This window comes from Camelus ferus, chromosome 22, assembly GCF_009834535.1.
Source record: "Camelus ferus isolate YT-003-E chromosome 22, BCGSAC_Cfer_1.0, whole genome shotgun sequence".
In the NCBI taxonomy this organism is placed as follows: Eukaryota; Metazoa; Chordata; class Mammalia; order Artiodactyla; family Camelidae; genus Camelus; species Camelus ferus.
Window position 1 is genome coordinate 16,981,105 of NC_045717.1, and position 27,164 is coordinate 17,008,268.

Sequence of the window (27,164 nt, forward strand, 5' to 3'; positions counted from 1 at the left end):
GGGCGGAGATGCGGGAGGTCGAAGTTCAGTCTGCCATGCCCTGACCTGAGATTTGCTTTGCCCGTCTCACACCTGGTGGGAGCTTGTCTGCGTGAGGGGGGTGGGGGCAGCTCAGGGTCTACAGACTAGTCCCCAGGCCACATCTGGCTTGATAAGCCTTTTTTCCCCTTAATACCCTTTTAATTTTAGAATAGTTTTAGATTTACAGGAAAATTCTAAGACTATTACAGAGAATTCCCAAGTGCCGCACGCTCAACTTCCCCTACTGTTAACATGATGGTGGTAGGTTCACCACAACAAATGAACCAATACTGACTGATACATTATTATTAACTGAGTTTGCATTTCATTCGGATGTCCTCATTTCCCATACCCCCCCAACCCTGGCCATGTCCCTTTTCTGTCCCAGGATCCCACATTATATGGAGTTGGCACATCTCCTTGGCATTTCCATGCCAAGTTTCTCAGCCTTTCCTTGCTTTTGAGACCTTGACAGTTTTAAGGTGGGCTGGCTCAATACCTTGTATAATTTCCTTCAATTCGGGTCTATCTGATGCTTCTCTCCCACGGCCTGTGTTTTGTTTTATTGGCAAATGGCCCCACTCATTCATTTCCTGATTGCCTGGCTACTTTTGCTCTACCACGTGGAGTGAGTACTGCGTGGCCCCCAAATCTGGAAATGCTAATTACATGGCCCTTTTACAGAAACAGGGTGCAGATCCCTGGCATAAACTACTATGTCAGGGTAGTTTAATCCAGGATACACTCCACAGGAGCAGCCACCGCAAACCCGCTCTGGCCAATTTTATCATCACTCAACACCAGGGGAGTTTGATCAATTAGCATAATGAATGTTCGAAGTGGACTTCTATGGATGATAAGTGGTGATTCTCAAGACATTTTTGAGGCACTTTCCACACTTGTTTGAGAATTTCCACCCAAGGGGCCTGTTCCTTAGGGACAGGGACTCAGGTCTGACCTCAAGCCAGTCCCATACCCAGCTGCTGGATCAGGGGCTCATGTGGGGCCCCAGGAGACGGAGCTCAGGCGCACCTGGAGCCACCAAAGAGGTCAGAGCCGACAAAACCAGCTCTAGGACAGCTATTTTAAGATGGGAAGGAATCTGAGAGGTGGGTGGGGCAGGACCTGACAGGGAGCATTCCGGATGGGTAAAGCCCGCTCTGCATTTGTTTTATTAATTGTGCTAAAATTCAATAAACAAGGTTCCACTGCACAGCACAGGGAACTATATTCGATAACTGGTAATAATCTATGATGAAAAAGAATATAAAAAATGTATAACTGAATCACTATGCTGTACACTAGTAATTAACACATTGTAAATCAACTATACTTCAATTAAAAATAAATAAAATTAAATTCATGTAACAAAATACACCGTTTTAACCACTTTAACGTACAATTCAGTGGCATGCGGCATGTTCACTACGTCATGCAACTATCAGCTCTATCAAGTTCCAGAACATTTCATCACCCCAAAAGGAAACCCTGTACCCATGAGCAGTCACTCCCCATCCCCCTGGTCCCAGCCCCTGGCAACCACTAATCTGCTTCCTGTCTCCCTGGATCTGCGCGTTCTGGACATTTCATGTAGATGGGATCATAAGTATGTGGCCTTTTGTGTCTGGCTTCTTTCACTTGGCTTGAAGTTTTTGAGGTTCACCCACACTGTCTTGGGTGTCATTCCTTATCCTGGCTGAGTAATCTCTGTTGTATTTACTCAGCTTTGAAAAGGGGCCATAAGAGCAGCAGCCAGGCCTGCCTTGGTGGGTGGCTCCATCTTCCTTGGGTCTGGGGAAGCCATGGCTGGTGCTGACCACCGGATCCAAAGGCCATTAGACACCCTCAATGCTCGGGTGTAACGAGCTTCCAGCCACCTCTTTTTTCAGGTGGAAGCGAGCGTCCCTTTTGACCTCCCATCACAGGCTGCTCCAGCCTTCACTTCTCTCTTAGGGGCCCCTCTTCCTTATGGGGCAGCTCTGGAACAGGTGCAGAAGGCAGCCCACGCACCGAAGGGCTGTCCTAGCCTCCCCATGAGATTTGTCCCTGAGCTCAGCATCGCTGTGACCTCATCCCAATGCTCCCTCACTCCCTGCTCTTCCACAGCTGAAACCTGGGGCTGCTGAGCTAGATTAGCTGCTGTGGGAAACAAATGGGCCCTGAACACCAAAAGGTCCCTCAGAGCCTCAGGGTGTGGGCCAGGGAGCCCCACAGTGCTGGCTCTGTCCTAGGACTCTGCTGTCCCCCTGACCTTCTGGATCTCTCCTCCATCTCTCCCTGCAGGCCTCAGGGTGCACTTAGCTAGGTGATGGTGCAGGAGGATACAGCATGTGCAAAGGCCCCGGGGCAGGAGTGATCAGGAGGTGGAATGGAGAGGTCGACCTGCTGTAGATTGCACAGCGGAGCTGGGCTTCCTGGCAGAGACAGCTCTTGGCCCTGAAGACCTGGAGGTGGTAAATTCCAAGGGGAAGGGTGCAGTCACATGCCTTGAGGGGAGAGAACTGGTCCAGGCATTCTGGCAGAACTGGAGAAGTTCCCTCAGGAGCTGCACATCCTTGCCATCTTCTCTCTCCCCCTCCCCACAATCTCATCAATAGTCACACCTCCAACCAGCAGCTCTGTCCAGGCGGGCGCTCCTAGATCCACGTGGATCCCTGCAGACTCTGTCCAGAGCCCCAGGCCTGATTTTTAACTGCACATCCTAGAGGCCCCTAAACCAGAGTGGGATTCCTGGTCTCAGTGCTACTGGCATTTGGGGTCGGTCGCATAGTCTTTGCAGAGGGGGCTGTTCTGTGCACTGAAGGATGCTGAGCATCAGCCCTGGCCAACCAAAAAACATCTTCAGACATTGTCAAATGTCCCTAGGGGGCAGAATTACCCCCTGAGAACTGAGTCTTAGTTAAAAAATTGGCTGCCCTGGAGATCCCTGGGTTCTCAGGAAGAGCCAAGTGGAACTGTGTAAATTCTCACAGGTTGCTGTGTATTACTCTTCCTTCAAGGGGAGATGATACGATCCAGCATTTCCTGACACCTCACACCACAGAAGGCTTTGGGCCCAGGCCCCTGACCACTGCCAGGAGGTGCCATTTCCCCCTCCACTCAGGAAGAGCTTGTCAGCAGCCTTGAGCTGGGATCACAGGGCTGGTCAGCGGCTAGGTAGCCAACCGAGAGCCTTGGGCTAGACCCCCTGGCCTTTCCAAAAGGCAGGTCACTTCCAAGGGTCAGGTAACTGAATTCTCATCAGGCCTGGCCTTGGGAGCTGGCTGTGGCCAGTGGTGGCTAAGCAACTCAGAGGGCGGCTCCCCAGTGATGTTGGGGACAGGGCCCCAAAGCCGCTCCATCCTAGATAATCGCTAAGAAATAAATCTGCTGCCAGGCCCTGTGGTTACTTGATGCCCAGCCGCATCCCAGCCTAGGCAGATGTGCTGATGGACAGCCCCACCCCCCACCCAGCCCTGGAGCAGCAAAGTGCCCAGAGCATGTGGAAAGGGCGGCGGCCGTGGCAGGGGTGTCCCGGGCCTGGAGCTAAGTTTGCCTTTTAATCAACTCTCTCTACCAATTCCAAGGAAGCCTTTCTGGGTGCTTAAAATACACCCATAATTTCACTCTTCCCTTAGACACAGTGTTCCCAAAAATATAACTTCCACTTTTGTCTAAAATAGCCTGAGATTACTGCAATGCGTCAGGGCTCTGTACTTCTAGGCAGCAGGCCAGAAAGGCACCCTTGCACGTCTGCAGGGCACGGGAGGGGCAGAGAGTGTCATGGGCCATACCTTCCAGGTGGCCAGCCCCTTCCTAATGCTTCCAGGGGCCCCTTGATCAGAGGCCTAGGCATTCACGGCTGTAGGGCACCCTGATCCTCTCCATACCCCCAAAGACAATCTCTCACCTTTCTGTATCCCTCTCTTGCTCTGGTGGGGCCCCACATCTCAGCTGGGTAGTCTCTGGGTTGTCGGTCACTCTGCCTCCGTTCCATCTTTCTGATCCGGGTGGCTACTTGCAGCGGCTCCCTCCATTTTCTCCATTATGTGACGTCCCCGTGGTGAGCTGGGAACTCCCATGCCTGCTAGTCTGAACCTAGCACCAGGGCTGGGAACACAGCCACCCCAACCCCGGGCCACGAGCAGCTCATCCTTATGCTCATCCCTCTAGCTGAACTGTCCCCTTGCCGTGAGCTCCAGTGCATCCTCCTGGGCACACATCTGGCACCCCAGATGCGAGCTTCCTCCAGGGGTGCTGTGGCCCTGAGTATGCACCTCTGGCCTGGCCCCATCAGCCCCAGGGAGTTCATGCTGCCTTTCCTGGCAGCTTGAGGGGGATCCAGGGGTTGTTGGGGGGAGGGTGGGTCTGGGAGGCACTGGGGGTCTTGCTTGGTGTCCTCAGGGCCTGGGATGCTGGGAACCCTCTGAGGCCCCTCTGTGAAATGCAATACCAGGAGGGGGCCCTACAAAGCCCCTACCACCCTCAGCCAGAGCTCACACACCCTTGCCGCACAAGCGCTCCCAGTTACCTGTGGGACACAGAGCGCGTGATCAGGAGAGTGAGAGCAGCAAAGTGAACTTATGAGACGAACCTCTGGGACATCCACGTCCAAGTCCTTCTTTTCTGACCCCTCCCCCACGAGACTGATTTAAGACACCCCTGTGGGTAAATGTATGTTTATGAATATATAAATACATATGGCACAGACCAATGCAGAAAGATTTGAGTTGGTGATAGGAGTCATTTGGACAAATAAGGGGACCTGGTTTCCTTATGTTTGGGAGGAGAGAGCAGAGCAGAAGTCAGAAGTGTGCACAAGGGAAGTAACTGGAATGTTCTGGAATGTTCTACATGCACACAAAGGTCAATGGGTCAAGCAAACCTTTCCTATCCAGGGCCAGGTGTTAAATATTTTTTTGGCCCTGTGGGCCATATGGTGTCTCTGTCACAACTGCCCCACTCTGCTTAGTAGTGTGAAAGCCACTACAGATGGTATGCAAATGAGCAGGCTTGGCTGTGTGCCAATAAAACTTTACGTATAGAAACAAGCCAGTAGTCTGCTGTAGTCTGCTGATCCCTGGTACACACAGAAAAGAATTATACCTCAAATAAGGAAAAAGATCTTTTTAAAAAAGATTAAAAAAAAAAGAAGCAGTATATGAAAAAATGCAAAGCTATAATAAAATGCGTCACAATTTTGCCAGAGTGGGGTGGATAACCACGCATGCTCCCCGGCAGTAAAAATTACCACGGCAGCCCTGGTTTGTTTCCTGTTGGGGAGACACTTAAAGGAGAAGAGAGAAAAGTTGAACCACAGTCAACATCTGGAGTTAGGTTCAGAAAGTCACCAGTCATGCCCCCAGGAGGACAAGGTGGAGGGTGACAAAATTCTGTGCAGAGGATCCAGCACTAACTGCATCAGAGGACAGCTAAAGCTCTTTCATTATGTTTGCCTGCAGGGAGCGTGTGACTTCTCAGCTCAGTGTGGAGTGTCACCAAATGGGTGACTGCATTTTTTTTGCATTGACAAGCAGCTTTTAAAATAACATTTTAAGACTTAGCTCAAAGTGTGTCTGGAAGACCAAACTTGGGTGGAAAATCCAACCCTTGCAGCTGAGGGTGCTTTGTCATTGGTGACAAAGACGTTCAGAGATTTCTGGTGCTGGGTGGGCACTGACAGTTCTCTTGGCTCTGGCTGGCCGCGGGGCGGGAAGCAGCGGCACCAGCCACTGATTCCTGGGAATGAATCAGATCGCCAGCCAGAAACGGCATCCCCGCTGGCCAGCCACCCCTCGTTGAGACGACGAGACAGACTGTGAGACAGAACTGAATACAGCTGGCTTGATGCGTAACTACAACAGCACGATGTTACCAAAAAAAAAATCTGAAACTATTTAGGCATAGAACATCTGTAGCATTGAAATCACTCTTTGCCTGCAGTCGGCTTGAAACTTCTTCTCAACTGGGGTGATTCTGCCCCTCAGGAGACACTAGGTGACATCTGGGGACATTTTTGATTGTCCTGATGGGGTAGGAGGTGCTACTGTCACCTGGTGGGCGGAGGCCAAGGATGCTGCTCAGCACCTTACAATGCATGGGATGGCCCCCCACCCCGGAGAAGGATCTGGTCTCAGATGCCAGTGGTGTGGGAGCATAGCCTCGGTCCTCGTGTGCTTCTGTCTGCAAGGTCTGAAGCTAACCCCATGTGGGGGCTTATTTGCCCTCTCATCCTCTGAGACCTGCCCTACTGCTGTCCCCCTCCCACTCTGGGTTCTGGCCTCAGCTCCTACCTTCCCTCGGGCTGCTCTGTCAACCCGGGGCCCCCCAACTACTTCCCCAAACATCCTGGGGAAGCCACATCAGGGACAGAAGCAGCCAGAGATTCTATTCCCCGCTCCTTGCAGCTGCCCGGGTGGGCCTCCCTCACAGGCTTTGCCTCCAGGCCCCACGGCATCCACTCCTCCACTCTTGCCTGTCTTCCTATAACACCCATTCCCCCAGGAGTGCACCCTGACTCTCCCTTCCTTCTCCCATGTAGATTGTTGACCCCAATGTTCACACCTTTGACCTGCCAGCCACCCGGCCTAGAGGACAGCCTAAGGCCAGCAGAACCTGGACCACTGGCTGGGGGTTGAGGCATCACTCTCTGGAGCACCCCCGTTGCTGCCCCAGACTCTCCCAAGCCTAATTCCCACCCCTACCCCTCACCTCCCGTCAGCTGCCTATTGACATCTGACTTTCCTATCAACAGATTAGGGAAACAAGCTGGTTCAGGGACTCTCACCCCCAAATGTCTTTGCATTCACATAAAGTAGACACAACCCAGGCCTCTGGGGCCTTAGGACTCGGGAGACAGACAGGCATCAGATAAAGGCTCCCAGCCCAGACATCCGTCTTGCTGCGAATGCCCTGGCCCTCTTTTGTGGGTGGGCAACACCAGTGACTTCCCTCCTCCCGTCCCCATCCTAAGCCACCTCCCTGCTATGGCCCACGCCCTGAAAATGGTCCCCAGAGGCCTGCCCATGGCCACATGCCCCTTTCTCAACATTTGCTCCTCCTGGCAAATACACCTCCTCCTGTATCTAACAAGCAAGGCTGGGAGGTGTCCCAGCATGCTGCTTGGCCCCTGGACAACCTCTAAAGCCTAACAAGTGCAGGGGTCCAGGGGGTCTCTGTGCTACTGGCACTCACCTGCCCCTTCGATGAAGCACTGCAGACCACAGTCCACACCAGCGTCCCAGGAGCAGGTGCCTGCAGCCATCTCTGATCCTGCCTCCCCCTTCCCTTGGACTCTCTGCTCTGACCTGATACCTTGGCTCGGGGAGCTTGGTCTGCTTTTTGAGGCCCCAGGTGGCTTGCCCCACTGCCCGCTACTCCTGAACTCCAGACGCCTACTGGCCACCAGCCTCTTAGCAAGTGTGGCAGGCACCTGCAGATGGGTGGCACAGACAGACGAACCTAGGTGTGTCTGCCTGCCCCGCCCAGCGCCTGGCGGGCCAGGGCGGGCCCGCACACCTGGAGCAGGCTGCGGGCCAGGGCTCTGCTCTCCTGCCTGGCTCTGCTCAGTCAACCCTGATAGTCTCCAGTGAGATCACTTCTATGTCTTCCAGGCACTCTCGACTCTCCTGTTATGGCTGGAGGGGGACACTGATGGGGGTAATTCTGGCCTGGCTGGGCAGTGAGGGGGCCAGAATGCAGGAGGAAACTCAACCGGAGACTCAGCCATGCATTTAGTGCTGAAATCACTGGTGAAAGATACACAAAATGTGGTCTTATCCATACAGCGGACTATTCCTTAGCCAGAAGAAGGAATAAAGCACCAACACACACTACGGCGTGGACGAACTTTGAAAAAACAAGGCTGAGTGGAAGATACAAAAGGCCATGTCTTGTATGATCCCATGAAATGTCCAGAACCAGCAAATCTAGAGGCAGAAAGCAGATCGGTGGTTGTCAGGGGCTGGGAGGTGGGGCTGTGGGGGGAAGTGACTGCTCATGGGGTTTCCTTTGGGGGTTATGAAAATGTTCTGGCACTACATAGAGGTGAAGGTTGCACAATACTGTGAATCTGCTAAAAAATAATGAATTGTTCACTTGAAGTAGGTAAATTACATCTCAATAAAGCTCTTTAACAGAAACCCAAACTTCAGAGGCAGGCGCCTGGTTCTGGAACCTTCTGTCACTTCTGTCACTCAGGCTCTGCCTGTGTGTTCCCCATGCTTGCCCTGTGGGAGGGAAGGACATGGTCTGGGCAGGTGTCCCTGCAGGTAAAGGCCAAGGCAGATGATGCCATGTTCAGGGTGACCTGACCGGGCAGGACGGCCGGTGCTGACAGAAGGTAGTGGGAACAGACCTGGCTGGGTCTGATGGGTGAAGGGGAGCTTGGGGAGTCTGGGGTCATGTGAGACTGGGTCTGGGGGACCCTAAGAGGGTGCTGGTGCTCGGGACTGAGGCTAGCACAGATCCCAATCCCAGGCTCCTTTGGGGCCCCCAAAGGTGGGTCAGGGACAGGCAGGGAGCTCTAGGATCCTCTCGGTCCCATGCCTCGCTGTCCTGGTCACCCACCTCCCGTGGGTGTGCCCAGCGGCTCGGGCATCAGGTCTCCCAGTCTTCTCTCTCTGTGTGGGCCAGGCTGCCGTGGCTACACCAAGGCCCCGAAACCCCAGCCTCTGGCCACTTGGGAAAATGGTGCAGCAAGGCAAGGATCCTTGTTTCATTTCTGCTTTCGAAATTAAAACCCCATGAGTGTTGGTGAATGTCAGTGGCATCTGTTACAGTTTAGGAAGGACAAAGAGGACCCCTGCCTTCAGCGCCCCCCACCCTCAGCCCTGATGCTGAGGGAGAGGAGGATGTGCTGGGTGGCTTTGTGGCCAGCCGGGTGGCCGATGCCAGGGCTGCTGCATCATGGAGTCGCCAGGTTCTCTGAGGAGGCCCAGAAGGCACAGTGGACCTCAGAGAGCAGGGAGGAGGACCTGTGGCCGCTCCATGCCCTGGTGAGCCTGCCTTCTGCACCTTCAGTATTTCTGAGCTAAGACAACAGTCCTCCACAAAAGACAGGTTTCTGGGGGCGGTTCAGAAGGCCAGCTGCAGTGCACAGCCCAGCAACATCGTGTGAAACGGTGACAGTAACAGGTAACTTGCAGCAGGCGGGCAGATCAGCTGATTGGAACCGGCTTTCCACAGTGCCCCCTTCCTGTTTTCTGGTCAGAATTGCACAGCAAGGCTGCAACCCGCACCCGGGGGGGGGGGCGCCCAGTGACACCCAAACCTCAAAACATCTCAACTTCTCCTTTTGAGGAGCTGAGAAAAAGTCCCGATCGGCTTTCTGAGGCCCCAGCAGAGCTGAGAGAGGAAATCTTCCACGAACACGAAGAAGGAATACTGTGAACTCAGGCCTAGGCTGGGTTCTGGCTGTGGCTGCCTGCAGCGTGTCCCAGGGAACTCAGACCGTAGTGGGTTAACCTGTGTCCCTTAAAAAGATATGTCCAAGTCCTGATTCCTGGAACCTGTGAATGGGACCTTACTTGGAAATAGGGTCTTTATAGATGCAACTAAGGTAAGGATCTTGAGGTGAGACCACTGCCCCAAATCCAATGATGGTGTCTTGACAAGAGAAAGAAGATCACAGAGACAGAGACAGATGGAGAGAAGGCCATATGGAGACAGAGCCTGGAGTGAAGCAGGCACAAGCCAAGGAATGCCATACGGCAGCCACCAGAAACCAGGAGAGAGACTGGGGAGGACTCTTCCTCAGGGCCTCCAGAAGGAGCCAACCCTGCTCACACCTTGATTTCAGACTTCTGGCCTCCAGAACTGCGAGAGAATAAATTCCTGTTGCTTTAAGTCCCCTGCTTCCACCCCCTCCCGCTTATAGCACTTTGAGATGGCTGCTCCAGGACACTTGCACACAGGGCACCTCTCCAAGGCTGTTTCCTCACTCATCTTTAAAATGAGCAGAGCTGTTGTGAGTCCTCAGAGGGATGACAGGTGAAAACTTGGGCACTCGAAGCCAGACACCCAGTGGGCCCAAAGGCACAATAACTAATCATTCCTGTTATTAGAAAGTGACTCTCAGGTTAGCTCAGAATGGTTGGAACTTACAGACAATTTCTAAACCATAAGCACCGGAAAGAAATGGTGATTGGGTCTCGTGGGATCGCAAGCTGTTGACTAAGGCAGCTGTTCTCACCCAGGGGAGATTCTGCTCCCGGGGGACACTCGGTTGTGTCTGGGGACATATTTTGGTTGTCACTATTGGTGGGGAGGAGACACTACTGGCATGGGGGTCCCGCAGCACACAGGACAGACCCCCACACAGAGGATGTCCGCCCCGGACGTCAGTGGTGCTCTGGCTGAAGGGCCCAGCTCTAAACTAACACAACCTTCTCCCTTTCCAAACGGTGGCCTCAGGAAGCACATTTACGGTCATGACGTGGATCTGGCTCAAGCCTGGTTTGGAAGCTGGCATGGGCCCCGCCTGCCGGCAGCTCCCACCCCTGGGGAAACTCGGCCTTGCCGGCTCACACGGCCAAGGCGCGAGGGAGGCAGCCAGGCCAGGTCAGAGGCATGTGACTCACGGGGTGCAGACACCCGTCGTGGAGGGTGACTAACGGCCCTCGAAGAAAGCGCCAGAATCCCTCAAGGCAACTGCAGGGGAGGAGCGTGGAGGCCAACAGGAGGAACGATGGGGTCCTCCAGGATCACTGCTGAGCCCTCGCAGAAATCCTGGGGAAGAAGGCACTGACAGCTGTCACTTGGCGGGGGCTGCTGTGGGCTGACTTGTGTCCCCCTCCACCGCCCAAAAGGCTCGTCTACATTGTCCTGGCACTGCAACCCGTGAACGTGGCCTTATTTGGAAACCGGTCATTGTTGACGTAATTAGTTACGATGAGGTCACCCTGGATTAGGGTGGGCCCTGAATCTGATGACTAGTGTCTTTATGAGACGAGAAGATGATGTGATAACAGAGGCAGGAATTGGACAGATGCGGCTACGAGCCCAGGAGTGCCTGGAGCCCCAGGAGCTGGAAGAGGCGAGAAGCATCCTCCCCGAGAGCACTCGGAGGGAGCATGGCCCTGCCCCAGCCTGGATCTCAGACTTCAGGCCTCTGGAACCGTGAGAGAGTAAACTCCTGTTGTTTTATGCACCCTCTTCTGTGGGTACTTTCTTCCGGCAGCCCCAGGGACCTCATGCAGTTGCCCTGGAGGGTCCTCGGCTAGAAAAGGAAGCCGCATGGTGCCGATCCTGCCTCCTCACCGCATCGAGTTGAGACCTTGGGGCTTGGTGCGCTCACTAAGGTCTTTGAGGGGTGAGCGGCCCACACCCGACTCTGTAAATGCTCGGCCCCCCACTTGTTCACATCCTTAATTTCTAAAGTCATCAACTGCCTGCACCATTTTACCTTGAACTGCGTGCCAGGCTCCAGTGCTTTGGCCTGGAGTGCCTATGGTGGCCCTTAGCTATGGCTGGGAGGACAGTGGGGCCATTGGTGGCTTTGAGGCAGCTGAGTTCCACAGCTGGGATGGAGCCAGATGGAAATGGGGGCACCCTCCGGAGCTCCATCACACAGGACCCACCCCTTGGCCCACGAGGCCCTGAATGATTTGCCTGTCACATTTCTGTCCCCACTGCCTCCTGCTCTGCTCCTTGTTCGCCCCACTCAAGCCCTTTCCCGCACTCTCCAGGGCCCTGGCTTTCCTCCAACATGCTATGTGTGGTCCAGCCTCCTGGCCTTTGCACTGGCCATGCCTTCCTCCCAGACACTCCACTGCTCATCCCACTCCCTCCAGGGCCCAGCCTGGCATCACCTTCTCACCTCTTGCCCCCTCACCCCTTCCTCAAGCCTGCTTGCCATTCTTACTGGCTCCTAGCTTGTCTAAGAGGCTCGCTGTTTTATCTTGCTGCCTGCTCCCTTGTCACTGGGCGGCAACTTCCCGGGGACAGGCCTTTGTGTCTTTCGGCCACTGCTTAGCCCAGTGCCTAGAGCTGTGCCTGCACATGGAATATTTGCAGAATGAATGTATGGTTACGTCAGAGGAGGGAATGCATGCGGGATACGCAGCATTAAAGAGAAAATGTCCGCTCTGTGGCCAGATCACTGAGTTGGTTTTAAAAACATCTGTGCAAAAAATGACAACCTTTATGTTACGCGCGGAGGAAAAGACAGAAATTGGCCGTGCGTGCTGGCTCGGGGCCAGGCTGTACAGTCCTAACTAATTTCTTGCTGATGATCTCAGAGATCATCAGGGAGGAAGAGGAACTGAAGTATATTCAGCAGGCACAGCCGGGATGGGATTTCAGTGAATTCACAAGCAGCCCTCTGAGGTGGCTGCATTAGGTAGCTTGGAGGAATCAGTAAAAAGCCCAAGGTCAATGTTCCAGGGTGGGTGGGACCCCTGGACTTCCCTCCCCGGCCCGCCACTCCTCAGGAGGGAAGGGCTGGGGTCCTGTGGCCAGACAGACGGCGGCACATCCAGGGAGTGATACTCAGCAATGTGAAGATACGAGGTCTCAAGCTGAGAAAAGACACAGAGGAAGCTTATATGCATATTACTAAGAGAAAAAGCCCATCTGATAAGGCTACAGACGGTGTGATTCCAGCTACATGGCATCCTGGAAAAGGCAAAATTACGGAGACAGTGAAAGGATGAGTGGTTGCCAGGGACTCGAGGGAGGGAGGGAGGGAGGAACAAGCAGAACACAGGAGATTTTTAGGGCAGTGGAACTATTCTGTGCGATACTCGTGGTGAATAGGTGACGCTGTGCATTTGTTCAAACCCGCAGAATGTACAACACTAAAGGTGAATCTGAATGTAAACTGGAGACTTTACTTACTAATAATGTGTCAATATTGGCTCATCAATTGTTAAGAAAGGCACCACACTAAGACAACAGGTTAATGACGGGAAAGTGAAGGGGGTGGGGGAGGATATGGGAACTCTGTATTATCTGCTCAGTATTTCCATAAACCTAAAGCTGCTCTAAGAAACAGAATCATTTATGTCATTATAGTGAATAAAATTTAACTATTTAAGACTATTAAAATTACTTACTCAAAATTATTTAATCCTTGTAAAATGTTATTAAAAACAGAAAGAAAGCAGAATCTTTGATCTGAAACCCAGAGGCGCAGACCCCTCGGTGTATCTGCTGCCCCGTCCTCACCAGGGGATGACAGTTAAGCTGAGATGTGGACACTTCTTGTCCTAAGACCCTGAGAGTGATCACTTCCACTGCTCCAGTGTCCTGAAGGCTCACCCACAGCGACACATCATGGGAACACTAGAGAGGGCACAGGAGGCTGGGGCATTTCCTTCCCTGCTGCCTTTGATGCTACCAGGCGGTCCCCTCCTCTCATCTCACTGTCCCCAGCCCCCAGGCCTGTACCACACCTTGCTGGCTTCCCTCTGCCCCACAGCCACCCCTGCCAGAAACACCCTGCCACGAACTATTCAGTTTGGACATGCCATCTTTTTCTTTCTGGGACCCAGAGTGCAGAATGCCGCCCCTCTGGACGTTAAGAGCACTTTAATCACGCCTGGTTATTTTCTACATCCTGATGCTCTGACATTCGGGGCCTGGACGACCCTGGAGGGACTGCCCCATAGAAAACGATTCTCCTGCGAGGACACCTTCCAAATACAAACCAACCATTCCAGAGTCCACACCCCCACCACCTCTGTTACCACGGCCTCACACTCAGGACTACTTTCCCCCTGGCCTGATCACTCCAGGCCCACGTACCAGACAACCAGGACAGCCCTTACGCCCCAGGGCTCTGAAATTATTCAAACTAGCCAACCCTAAGCCCACTTATCCTGCCTTCTCCGACCCATCCTATGAAACCCACGACAGAGACTCTTGTCCAAACTCCCCAGCACTTGCTGCCTCCTGACGGACCCTGGCCTCCCCATGTGGCCCTGCATGGTATGCTGCGCCTCCTGTTTCTAGGGGACTGTAAATCTGTCTTCTTGATGGCCGGCGCCTCCCCGTATCTGAACAATAACCAAAAACACACATTAAAGCCCCTCCCACCGACTAGCCCCCACTCACCTCCAGCACTGGGCCAGCGCCGAGGATGGTCCTCTCGACGCCGCTGGCGTAGCCCTTCTGGCTCAGGGCGGTGAGGCAGTGGATCAGGAAGTTGGTGCTCTGCGTCTTGCCGGAGCCGCTTTCGCCCGAGATGACAATGCACTGGTTGACGTGCTTGCGGAGCATGGCGTAGTAGGCGACGTCGGCCAGTGCGAACACGTGCGGCTCCAGCTTGCCCAGCTGCTGGTTCTCGTACATCTTCACGTACTTGGGGTTGTAGATGGGGAGGAATTTGAAGGGGTTGACGGCCACAAGGATGCTCCCGGCATACGTGTAGATCTTCTGCTGCAGGAAGCGGTGCTTGAGGTTCTTCAGGAGGTTCTCCTCGGTCAGCTCGGGTAGGTTGCACAGATCGTCAAAGTCTGCCTGCGGCCGGGGCAGGAGGCCGCGCTCCACCAGGCGACGGGCGGCCGTGGCCTGGGACACCAGCTGCATGTGCACGTACTTGATGGTCCCATCTGCGTTGCGCTCCTGCAGCAGGAAGTAGTAGCCGTCCTCTTGGGGGTGCTCGTCCTGCGCCCGCCGTGGCCACAGCAGCACGCGGTGCACGGGCGAGTCGTTGGCGTCCAGCACCCACTCCTCCCCGCCCGTCTCCTTGACCTCCACCAGCACGTAGCGCTTGGTGCCGTCCAGCCGCAGGCTGGCGATGGCGTCCTGGATGACATCGGACGTGGTGCTGTCCTTGGTGGCTGTCACGCGGCACGAGGCCTGGCAGGAGGCCTGGTTCTCGCTGGTGGCCAGCTGCGGGTAGATGTGCAGGTGGTAGGCCGCCTGCCCCAGGCGGCCGGAGCTGCCTGCCTCGTTCACACTCATCCTGCCTGCGGCCTGGCCTCAGCATGCCTCCCGGGCTCAGGGCGCGCCTCCTGGAGCTGGAAGGGAGGAGGTGGCATGATTAGAGTGGTGGAGGGGGTCAGAGTGGTGGGGGCACACTGATGTCCACCCCCAGAGAGACAGCTTCAGACCCATGACCTGAATCTGCGGGCTCTCCTATAAAGCCAGAAAGGCAGAAGGGCCTCACCTGCCCTTCAATGTGATCCTCAGCTAGGGTCTGCGGCTATGGCAAAGCGACATCACCAGGTCCCTCCCCCAAAATCAAACCCTTCCCCTGGAGTCTGCTCCACCCCAAGCCCCGTCCCTCCCCTCCCAGAGTCAGCCTGTTACCCTCAAGTCCAATGGCCACAACCATCTCAGCTCAGTCCTTCCTGGCATCTTCTCTCTGACAAAACCTCCCGTGGCAGCTCCCTAAGTGGACAAAGACTCGGCCCCATGGGCCTTGGTTACATCCCCCAAAACACATGAGGGACAGAGAGAAGTGTGTTGGGACAACCAAGACCAAACCTGCCCTGAAACTCAGGGACCCTGAAACCCCAGGGAAGCAGAAACCTCACCAAGAAGGACAAAGTCAGGGAGAGCCTCCCAAAAACTCGCTTGAGAGAACTGCTCAGAGTGCATTTACTTCTAGAACCCACAACCCCATTCTAACCATGAAAAGAACATCAAACAGACCCAGGTGGAGGGTATCCTGCAGGACGCCCAGCAGTCTTCCCCAAGACTGTAAAGGTCCTGAGCAACAAGGAAAGACCAAGGAGCCGTCCCAGCCAGAGGAGTCTGGGGAGACGCAGTGACTTAATGTAACAGGGTTTCCTGGATGGGGTCCTCAACCAGAGAGAGGACACAGTGGGAGACCTGGTGACATCCGAATATCGTCAGGTGGTTAGTTAACAGCAGTGCATTCATCTGGATTTCTTAGTGGTACAAATGCGCCCTGATAACGTAAGATGTTCACATTTGGGGAATGTGGGTGAGGGGTATAGGGGACTCCCTGTTAGGTCTCTGCCACTTTTCTGTAAATTTAAAATGACTCCGGCAGAAGCAGCTTACTTCACAAAGACCTACTATATAGCACAGAAAACTACATTCAATTTCTTGTAATAAACTGTAAAGGAAAATAAACTGAAAAAAAAAAGTATATGTGTGTGTATGTGTGTGTGTGTGTGTGTGTATATATATATATATATATATCACTTTGCTGTACACCTGAAACTAACACTGTAAACTGACTACACTTTAATAAAAAATAAGAATTAAAAAAAAAGTAGTAGTTTATTTTAAAAACTGCATTTACTTCTGAAGACACTTTTGCTTCAAGAAAGAGAGAAAACATAGCCAATGCTGGCAACTGTGCCTTGGAGTAAGAGGCTTAAATGCAGTGTGGGTCACGCGCCGGCTGCCACCCAAGTATGGCCAAAGATACAAAGATGAACCAGACCTTGGTTCAAAGCCCAGTGGGAGAAGCTGATATGCAAACACATGTGAGAGAATATATCAACCATGAGCGTGAGAAGCTATTGCCCCCGAGAGCCAGAGAAGGCTTTCGGGGAGTGGCAACACCTAAGGGGGCTCTGAAGGGAAGAGGAGTTCGTTTAACAAGAAGGCAAAAGGAAGGAGGAGAGTGTGGTGGCTCACGGCTTGTTTTTGTAAACAAGGTTTCACTGGACTGAAGCTGTGCCCATTCATGCCCATATTGTCCATGGCTGCCTTTGTTACATGAACATAACTGAAGAGTTGGGACAGAAACCTTGAGGCCTGGAAAATTGAATGTACTTATTTTCCAGTCTTTATAGAAACAGTATGCCAACCTCTGCTGCCCTGGACAGAAGCATGACTCAGCCCGGTGGGCGTGAGGGGCCACCAGAGGCTGAGATGATCTGGGCTCTGGGAAACGGAAGCCTATAACAGTGTTAGGAGGGTGGGGGACCGGTGAGCTAGGGAGTGGCAACAGGTAGGAAGGCTGCGGGGGAGATGTGAATACCACATTTTTTAAACTTTCCTCCCAAATTATTAAGAGTTGTGGTCGTTCAAGGGTCAACTGAATATATTTCTAGCAAATGCAAGCTAATCTATAGACAGAAAGCTGATCACTGGCTGCCCTGGGGAGGAGGGTGGGGCTGGAGGACAAAGGAGCCGGGGCGACTTTTCCAGTGATGGATGTGTCCACTATCACGATCGTGGTCATGGGCTCACAGGTGTTTGTGTGTGTCACAACTCATCTGATGACGCACTTCAAAGAAGTGCAGTTTATAGTGTATCAACGACACTCAAGCTGTTTTAAAAAGTATATAGATTATGAAAGGACCCAGTTCCCCAGGAGGGCAACTTTTTAAAGATTAAAAAAATTTTTTCTTTTTAAATGGAGGTACTGGGGATTGAACCCAGGACCTTGTGTTTGCTAAGCACATGCTCTACCACTGAGCTCTACCCTCCCCCAGGAGTGCAACTTTTTAAAACTTCTTGCCTTCTTTTCAAAATATCCAATCTTTAAGTTCCGTCACTGAGTTCCTCTGATGTCACCGCAAGGAAGTGGCTGGGAACCTGTGAGCGTGTCTGTGTTCAGAGATGCCAGGTGGCACCACCCACCTGACACATCCCCTGACCCACTGAGAGCTAATCATGGGACATTCACAGGCAGCACACACGGCCATGGAAGATGGATAGTTTATGTGTTTCTGAGCCAGGAGCCCAAATTGTAGATCTGCACTTAATCACAGCCACATGAATGCACAAGCGTGCTTGTGAGACTACAACACCCACAAAGGTGTGAGCACATAACATGTGCAGACATGGACAGACGTGCACAAACACATTTTCTCAGTACAACCATGCTCACACATGTGCACAAATGGACACACATGCATGAATACAGTTTCACGTGAACATAATCACATGCAGACACATATGTCTTCACAAGCACAGACAAGCAGGGACACACTGCGTGCACAGCCCCTGCATACGAACACACATGTACACACATGTGCAGACCCAGGGCTTCAGGCAGAGCCCACCCCTCTGGGACGTGCTCTTGTGGGGAGACTGCTGACTTGCACCACAACTGCAATTCAGCTCAAGGACCGGGGGCTTTAGACTGTCTCATGCCAAAGCTGCCCGGATGCAAGTGGCAAGAAGGTCACAGGTCACATGGATGTGCCTGCTTTGTCCTCCTGGCAGACACCAAGCCGAGAGAGAGGTCATCAGGGCCCAACCATGTGATCTTGTGCTTACTCCCAGGGTCTGGCCAACTCCATGACACCCCACATCCTCCAGGGCCAACAGTTCATAAGGCACCCTCGGAGCCCCAAGGGGGTCTTTTATAGCTCTGGGTCCCTTGGTGGGAGGGGCAGGAGACCCCACCCTCAGAGACTAGGGGCCCTGGGGGCGGTCACAGGTCCAGGCAATGCCGGCCCCGCTCCCAGGCCAGGAGGAAGTAGATAAGGCTTGCTCAAGGCCCCTGCTGATCGCTGGGGCTGCAGGAAGGGGTCTGGCCAAAGAGAAGGGGTGGGGCAGGGAAGACACCAGCTGGGACCCCTTGGAGGAGTCCCTGTAGGGCCCACTTGCCCTGTCCTGTGGCCACTGTCCCTCCAACCATTGCGGCTCACCCAGACCCACCACAGCTGCAACCTGGGAAACTCTTCCACTCTGGACCTGCCTGTGGGGCCCTCCCTGCCCAGTCAGCCTCACCTGGCCCTGCTTCCCAGGGAGCCCGCCGTTTCCTCCCTGAGCAAGGGCTCCCTTCCTCTCCTTCCCAGGGGGAGGACCTTCCCATTGAAATAGCTCAAATGCCTTAAAACCAGAGACACTAGCAAAGCCTTCTCCAGCCCAGGATAGTGTTCCCTCCTTACTTTCATGCAGCCTGGAGCCTGCCCTTCCTGCTCCAATCTGCCACTCGGAGCACTGCCCCTCCCCACTGCTCCCTTCCCCGCAGATGCCACCAAGCTCCTGCCAGTCACACCTGCTGACCAGTGGCCTCTTGCTCTGCAGCCCCGAGGACCACGGCATGGCCTCGACCTGTCTCTGTCTAGGGACCCCTCCTACCCTGATCCCCAGGCTCTGCCCTGGAGCCAGTCCACTCTGCTGCACCCCCTCAAGGGCCAAGCTCATGCTCAAGGACACCCACCCCACCTCCAGCCCCAAGCATTCAGGGTGTTCGTTCCCTGCTCCTCCCACTGACCACATCCTGTCTGCTGTCATCGTGTCCCCAAACAGACTTTTCTTCTCACCAGGTCAGGAGGGCCCCTGATAGACCCCTGCCTCTATCCTCTGGGCCACAGCAGAGGAGCACCTGGAAGCACTGGTCTAGATGTGGGTGTCCCAGCTCAGAGCCTCTCAGGCTCTCCCACCCCAGCCAGCGCTCAGGCCCTGGCCGTCAAGCCCCATTCAGCACAGCCCCCACCTTGGTAGACCTGCTGCCTACCAAGCATATCTTGAATACACTCTGGCTGCTCCCCACCCAGCCAGGCCCAGGCTTGCATGCCAGATCTTGCAGGACTCCTCCAGCCCAATCATGGAGAAGCTGCCCAAAGTCCCCAACTCACAGTGGGAAGTCTGGTTCCTCCCACCTGGGCTGCATCCCCACTAACCAGGCCATCCCCACAGGCCAGGCACTCTGCCCTCCCCTGCATCTCAGATGGGGGCCGGCCCCACCCTGCTGCCTCCTTCCAGATGCTGGCCCCTGTCCTTGTCCTCAGCCTGGAATGCCCCTTGAACCCCTCTGCAAAACCTCAGGACAGACCATCAGACCCAGAGTCTCTTCAGTTCACAGGTGGCACCATTTGAACCTAGACACCAGGCCAATCTGACCCCCTCCACACCCTCACTATGGAAGCCCCTGACCAGTTCTGCCAAAGTGACTTCTGGAGAGGCCGACCCAAGTGAGAGGTCCGCCTGGAGGATGCTGCCTCAAAGCATCTTCACTGGCTCTGAAGATCATAATATTTTTCTCAATCCATGGCCATCAGTGGGCACAAAAGAGCATTTGCTCACTTATAATCCTCTGGTTGCCAGTCAGGGTTTTTTGAAAGTTAAGTGTATTCCATAACTTTTTTTTCTGTTTCTGGAAGTTGTCTATGCCAGTTGCCCGTTTTTCCCCACCAAACCACTTAGCTTATTGTTTCAGAGGAACTCTTTGTATAGGAAGGGTATTAACTCTTGGCCATGTCTGATGGTGAACTGAATTCATACCAATTCAGTTTTACGTATGGAGTTTCTGGATACAGACACTGCACTTCCCAGGCAGTCAGAGCCATGGGTCATTTCTTTCATGATGTCTGTTGTCCATTCCTCTCCCAGATCAGATGAACGTGGAACTACACTCTGTATTCCTCTCCTTCCCTGGATTTACTCTTTACATTTAAGCCTTTATCTATCTGATAGTTATTTTGGAGGGTTGTTAAGAGTTTCCTAGGGCTGCTGTGATAAAGCACTGTAAACCAGGCGGCTTAAAAAAGAGAAATGTACTGTCTCGTGCTTTGGGATGAGTCCAAAATCAAGGGGTGGGCAGGGCTGGCTCCTTCAGGAGGCTCCGAGGGAAAAACTGTCATTCCCATGGCTCTCCTGGCTTCCGGTGACCCTTGCTGCCCCTTGGCTCGTAGGTTCATCATGCTGATTTTCTTCTGCAACATCACGTGGTAGCCTTCTCTGTCTCCATGTTCTCGCCTCTTCTTATAAAACGCACCAGGTACTGGATTCAGGATGACGTCACCTTGAGGTCTTTAATTACATCTGCAAAGACCTCATTTCCAATCAAGGTCACGTTTGGAGGTGCTGGGTGGACATGAATTTCAGGGGACATTAGTCAACCCAGTACAGTGTGGGAAGTCAAAGGAGGATCCAGCTGGACTCCAAAGAGTGGAGCAATTGCTTTAATGCCTTCTATTAAGGAATCCGTCTCTCCCTAGACCAGGGAGCCTCCTTTGATAAAGAGCATACATTAAGTTCTGTTACACACATGGGTCTGCCTCTGGGTCATTGACACCTGCATGGCGCCAAGTTGTTTTGATGATCACAACTTCAGGGGATGCCCTTAAACGGTGGCAGCTCTCTTGGAGGGGCTCAGCTGTTTCCTCTGGCTTCCAAACTTGCCTTCCTCACCGAGCCTGAGACCGGAAGCCAGTCATGTTGTGGCCACAAGTGGATGTGAAACCCACACCCCAAGAATCCCCAGTCTGTGCCTGGAATGAAAGGAAGCAGGTCTGGGGCTGAGGAACCGGGGCCTCGGATCCCCATGAAATAGTAACTGTAGGCTGAGGCCGTGTGTCAGGGGCAGTGCTTCCTGAAAACCTGTGTGTCCATCCTTGAGCCAAACTGCCCCTCTAAATGCTCCGAAGTTAAAAATGCCTGTTCTGTCTTCTGATTAATGCCCTGGAAGCATACACAATGTGAACACAAAGCAAAAGCCCTCCTTAAACTGATAGGGTTTGTTTACCCAGAACTTGTCTGAGAACCATGCCCTCATCACTAAATGGAAATCAAACTGGAGGACTGTAAAATTCCTGGATAAAAGAGCCAAAAAGGTGGAAGTGAAGTGCCCATCAAAGGCTGAAATAAATAAAATGTGGTCCATCCACCCAGTGGAATATTACTCGGCCATAAAAAGGAAGAAAGCCCTGACACATGCTACAATGTGGATGAATCTCCAAAAACACCATGCTGATTGAAATCATTCCAGACACAAAGTATGATGCCATCTATGTGAAATGTCCAAAATAGGCAAATCCATAGTGACAGAAGGCAGATTAGGGGTTACCAGGGGCAGGGGATGGGGTGGGGAGTGACTGTTAATGGGGATGGGGTTTCCTTTTGGGTTGATGGAAATGCTTTGGATAGAGGTGGCAGTGGCACAATATTGCGAATCTACGCAGTGTCACTAATGGCAAATCTTCTGTGCACAATAAAAAGAACTGCAGATGCAAAACCTGAATGGTGATAAATTAAAAGGCTTTTGCCAGCGCCACAGTGGTGTCCTTTCTGCACTCTGAGGACACGTGAACCTCAGTTCAGGGCCTTTCTCTCATGCTCTCAGGGAAAGGAGGCACAGGGGAGATGAGGCAACCCAAAATTTGACCCTGGGGGCGAGTGGACAAATGTGAACGAGCTGCTGCCAAGGCACAACCAAGGCCTCATGCATGAAAAGGCCAGGTTCTGCCTATCAGCTTGGCAAATGATTCGCAATTGACTGGAAAATTAGGCGGACGGGGGCCTCCAGAAAGTGTAGCATAGCTGCTTCGTTTATATAAGGCCATAATTTGAAGCCACATGTTTATTGGATGAAATCATCCTCAAACTAAAAGGAGAAGGCCGGCGTTACAGCAGAATCGGTTAGTAAACATCATTTAGAAGTCAGCGTGGGTCCACTTTTCCATGCATGTTTCCTGGAGCCCTCTGGGATCTTTTAAGAAGACATGATCGTATGAAATGATTGGAAAAGACGGACAGGCTGAGAAACAGCTACAACAGTCATGGTAGCTCAGAGCTGGAGGACAATTTAGGGTTGGCGGGATGCGGCCCCAGGCCATGAAATGCCCGGAGCTCCCAGAAGCTGGACAAGGAAGGGTCTCCCTGGAGCCTTTGGGGAGAGTCACGGCTCTACAGATGCCTTGGTTTTGGACTTCGGCCTCCAGCGCTGAGAGGGAATCAATTTCTATTGTTTAAGCTGCTCAGTTTGTGGTACCAATTTACAGCAGCCCCAGCACTCAAATCCAGTGTCCAATGCAGAAGATACTGGGTGCTCCAAGTGAGGCCGTCGCCAGGAAGGACCATTACCTCTCTTCTGCTTTATTTTTAAATATCCCCAGAGAAGCCCATCCCCAACACCCTCATTAGTCCCCCTAGGCCTTCTAGTCTGGCCCAACCGGTCTGAGTCCTGGAGAAAGCCCCTCCTCCAGGCATGTGCTCAGACAGCTCAGTCCCTTCATCTGCCCCTGAGGCTGACCCTTCTCCCTGGAGTCTGTGGCCACATCCCCAACAAGGCTGTCTTCTTTCAACGTCCGTCCGTCCAGTCAACAAATGTTTCTCCACTGCCTACCCCAGGTCTGGCCAGGCCAGTGGCCAGCAAAATAGACAGTGAGAGTGTGGAGGTCTCTGGCCTTCAGGGAACTTGACAAATCAACCCACCAGCAAAGAGGCATTTCCAACAGCAACAGTGCTTGGGAAAGGAAAAGTGCAGTGTGTTAGAGCAGCAGCTCCCAAGCCTGGGAGTGATGCCGCTACACCCCAGGGGACACTTGGCAACGGCTGGAGACATTTTTGGTTGTCACCACTGGCGGGAGGGGAGGTACTTCTGGTATCTGGTGGGTGGAGGCCAAGGAGGCTGCTCAACACCTTACAATGCGCAGGATGGCCCCTAGCAGAGAATGACCTGGCTCCAGACGTTAGTGGTGCCGCCGTGGGGTCAGAAACTGACCTGAGCAGGGCAGTCCTTTTGGATAACCTGGGAGGCAGGGAAGTGCTCAGAGGAGATAGTTGCTGAGGCTGTGCAGTGAGAGGGGATGGATGGGCTGAGCCTGGTGATGGCGGCCCAGGCGAGGGCGGTAAGCGCCAAGGGCAGGGGCAGCCGGGGCTGGCCTCGGAACAAGGGGCCCAGTGTGGCCGGCAGGGCTGAGGCGGGAGGGGGGAGGGGCCGAGGTCAGGAAGGTCAGATCCCACAGGGCCTTGTGAATGTGGGAAGGAGTCTGGATTTTCATGCAAGTCTGATGGGGAGCCCTGGCTGGCTGGAGACAGGGAGTACCAAGACATGAGTGCCCTTAGGAACACATCAGCCAGGCCTAGCATGCCAGGCAGATTCGGGGGAGGGACAGATGGTACTCAGTGGTTTCTGCAGGAGTGTGTCAGGGGGCCTGATGGTGGCTTGGGTCGGGCTCATGGGACACAGGTGGGTTCTGCTTACAAGGGGAAGGCAGACCTGCAAGGCTCTGTGTGGGGCTGGGCTTTGGATCCTTCCCGGTTGATTAGCAGGCACATAAAGACATGGAAAGCCACCTGGGAAGCGGGTCTGGGTGGTCAGAGGAGAACCCTTTGAGAGCACCCCCAATCACACAGTCCACCTGTCACCATGTCCAGGTGGAAATCTACCTAGAGAACCTAATGTGGGCAGAGCCACAGTGACAACACACAGAAGTCCTGCTTGAGACTAGACTGAGCAGTCCTCGGAGAACAAGGGAACCCCACTCTGCTTTGAAAAGCAGTTCAGATCCTTGTGGACCCCAGGTAGGGCTCTGGGAGCCTCTGCACCAGGCCGGTCATGGGGCCTGAGGGTGACTCTTCTCCCAGGGGACACCCGGCAACATTCTTGGTTATCACAACTTGGGGGAGGGGGTGAGTGGAAGCTACTGGCACCTGGGGGGTGGGGGCCAGGGATGCTGCTCAGCACCCTGCAGTGACAGGACGCCCCCCCTCTGCCCACAGAGCACCATGCAGTTCCAGACGTCACCAATGCCAAGGCTGAGAAACCATGCTTTAAATACATAAGGAAAAACAACGTTTGCACACTTCAGGGTCTCCCGAGGGCCTCAGAGGCTCATGAGATGTTAATATGATTCCAAGTCCATGTCCATCTGACTATACAATGTTTAGAACGAGGGAGCGAGGGAGGAAACCAGCCTTGCGGGGTGACTGCCCCTGCTGCACGGGCCTAAAGACACCTGCCTCCATTCAGGCCACTTTCCCCCCTCCAGACACCCTCGGGACCAGGAGGCAAGGGACCAGCTCAGCTGAGGGTTGATGGGCCAAGCTACTCTACTACACTTTCTTTGTGTCACCTGTTCAGATAGACAGCATATGATGGCCGAGGACTCTGGCGATCTTCCCAGGCAGTGGCCTGGGACCCTGGTACACTTGCCAGGAAATGAAAGCCCCAGGTGCGTCCCGAGGACTGGAGAAGCAAAATCTCAAAGTCTGCCCCTCAGCTTCCCGGGTTCTGCCTGCCTTAGAATGGGATGGAGAGGCTCTGAGAGATGAGCTGGAAGATCCTGGCAAAGCCCCGTATGGTCCTGATGCTGACGCTGTTCTGATTTCAGTTGTGAGGAAGCAGCGGCAGCAGCCTGGGAGGGCGGTGACCACACCAGGGCTCTCAGGCCTTCCTCTTCCTCCATCAGCCATCTCAACCCCGGCCCAGGCTGCCGTGGTGCCGGGCACTTCACGGCCCTCACCGGGCTGGTGATCTGACTTCCACGGGTGTGACCGTTGGCAGGACACCTGTGCTCCGGGCAGAGACGAGGGCTATTTCTGCTCCCTCAGTATCCCTGAGAGCCAACTCTACACCTGGCTTCTTAACACTTTTTGCAGAATGATTTTCAGATCTTCCAGGAACTTCTTTCGTCTTATCCCCTGTGGCAGCAGCCAGTTCCAAAGTCACTTTTTTCCGTGAATGGAGTTGTTTTGGGCCCCCCCCTCCTCCTGACCCTGACAATACTGAGGACAGGGACCCTCGAATGCCCGTGATAAAACTTGACTGGCCCCTGGGCGGGCACACATGGCCTCCCAGGCCTGGCTCTAAATACACCCCTTGTAAAGTCCCACGAGATCTGCTCCCACCTGAGTCATGTTCTTGCCTCTCTATAGTCACCCCAAGTGTAAGGACATGTGTGAGATCTGGAAAATTCCCTAACAGGGCACTTCCAAAGCTGACGTGGCCAACCTGCCCACCTTCCCTAAAATGTTTTTTTAAATGAATGTGACAAAATGAAACAAACTTACTCTCTATCAGTACAATTATTTATCCAAAATTCCCTCATTAAAGAAAAATGAAATCTGTCTCTTACCCAGTTTTATGGCCTGAATTGTGTCACCCTCTACAATTCATTATATCTAAGTCCAACTTCCAGGGACCTCAGGATGTGAGAATATTTGGAGATGGGGCCTTTAAAGAGGTGATTAAGTTAAAATGAGGTCATTAGGCTGGGCCCTGATCCAAGAGGACAATTGGACACGGACCCCACATAGAAGAAAGACGAGGTGAAGACACAGGGAGAAAGTGGCAGTTGACAAGCCAAGGAAAGAGGCCTGAACACATCTTTCCCTTGTGGTGGCCCTCAGAAGGAACCAACCTGTCCACACCCTGATTTGGATGTCTGGCCCCCAGATCCATGAGACAATACATTTTCACTGCTTAAGCCATGCAGCCTGTGGTACTATGCCATAGTGGTTCCAGGAAACTTGCACACCCGGTGGTGACAGTCATGAAATGCTTGTAGCTGGGTTCCCTCTCACACACACAACCCCGAGAAACAGGACCAAGCTGGGATGTAAACGAATGAGTCACACAACGACAGCTTATTCATTGCTCCGACTAACCCACAGGCTGAACCCTTGAATCACTACTTTATTTATCATCGGGCTCAGGCTCAGAGTCTCGATGAGGAAATGAGTAGAACCCGAACTCATCGGCTGCGTTTCTGAGACATGCCTCATCTCTGAGGCCCTTTCTGGGCTGGAATGAAAACTAAAGAGAGGTGAAGAGAGGGGCTCTGCATGGTGGCCGGCAGCGGGCTGGCTCACTGGGGGCCCGGCGGCGCTCAGACAGAGCCCTTTGTTTTGTCCCTCAGTCTCTGGGACGAAGGCAAAGAGAAGGGCCTGTCTTGCTCCGCGGGGAGGCCGAGCAGGGGCTGCCTGGCACAGCTGGTTGGGGACGCTGGGTGCACAAAGGGCCGGTGGATGGAGACTAGTGGGGAGGGCAGCATCCAGGAGAGGGTTGGACGGCCCCAGAACGTGCCGTTTCTTCCGCTGGAGTTAAAGCACCAATGTCACGGTCAGGAAACAAGCAGAGGAGGATGTGTGAAGAGCAAAAGTTAGATGGTCCATGCTGTAGGGTGGGCCGGCATCTGAAGCCAAGCAGGCAAGTGGGAGAAGATAACGCAGCTTCAAGAGCTGCCCTGATCTGGGGCTACCTCCACAGTAGCTCTTCAGAAGAAGATCTAATACCTCTAATCTCGGAAGAAAAGCAACAATTTGTCCCGAGACAAGGACGGTGCCCGCAGAAATCCAGGTCAGCCGTAAGACAAAAGAAGAGAAAGACAATGGCTTCTGCTGTGCCAGCGAGTGATGCGAGTGATGACAGCCCCAGGTCACCTCCTACTCCTCCTCCGCTGAATGTTCTCGGGGCCGCTGCCTAACTCCCCCTCCGTCCGTTCCCAGTGGTGTCTCCTTTTTATCAGGATTCCAGATTAAGAACTGAGCGCATGGCAGAATTCAGTTGCTGGCCTGTCTTCCCCACGCCTGCCCTTGGCAGTGGTTAGCTGGGA

At 53.5% G+C, this 27,164-nt stretch overlaps 1 protein-coding gene across 1 annotated transcript in view; it reads right to left on the bottom strand.

Annotated features, from left to right (window-relative positions):
* MYO9B (myosin IXB) overlaps positions 1-27,164 on the bottom strand; it is an 83,756-nt gene that overhangs the window by 53,422 nt on the left and 3,170 nt on the right. The window contains exon 2 of the mRNA XM_032465332.1: positions 14,056-14,963. Coding sequence (XP_032321223.1) covers positions 14,056-14,907 — 852 coding nt within the window. The 5' untranslated portion in view covers positions 14,908-14,963. The remainder of the gene's footprint in view (positions 1-14,055; positions 14,964-27,164) is intronic.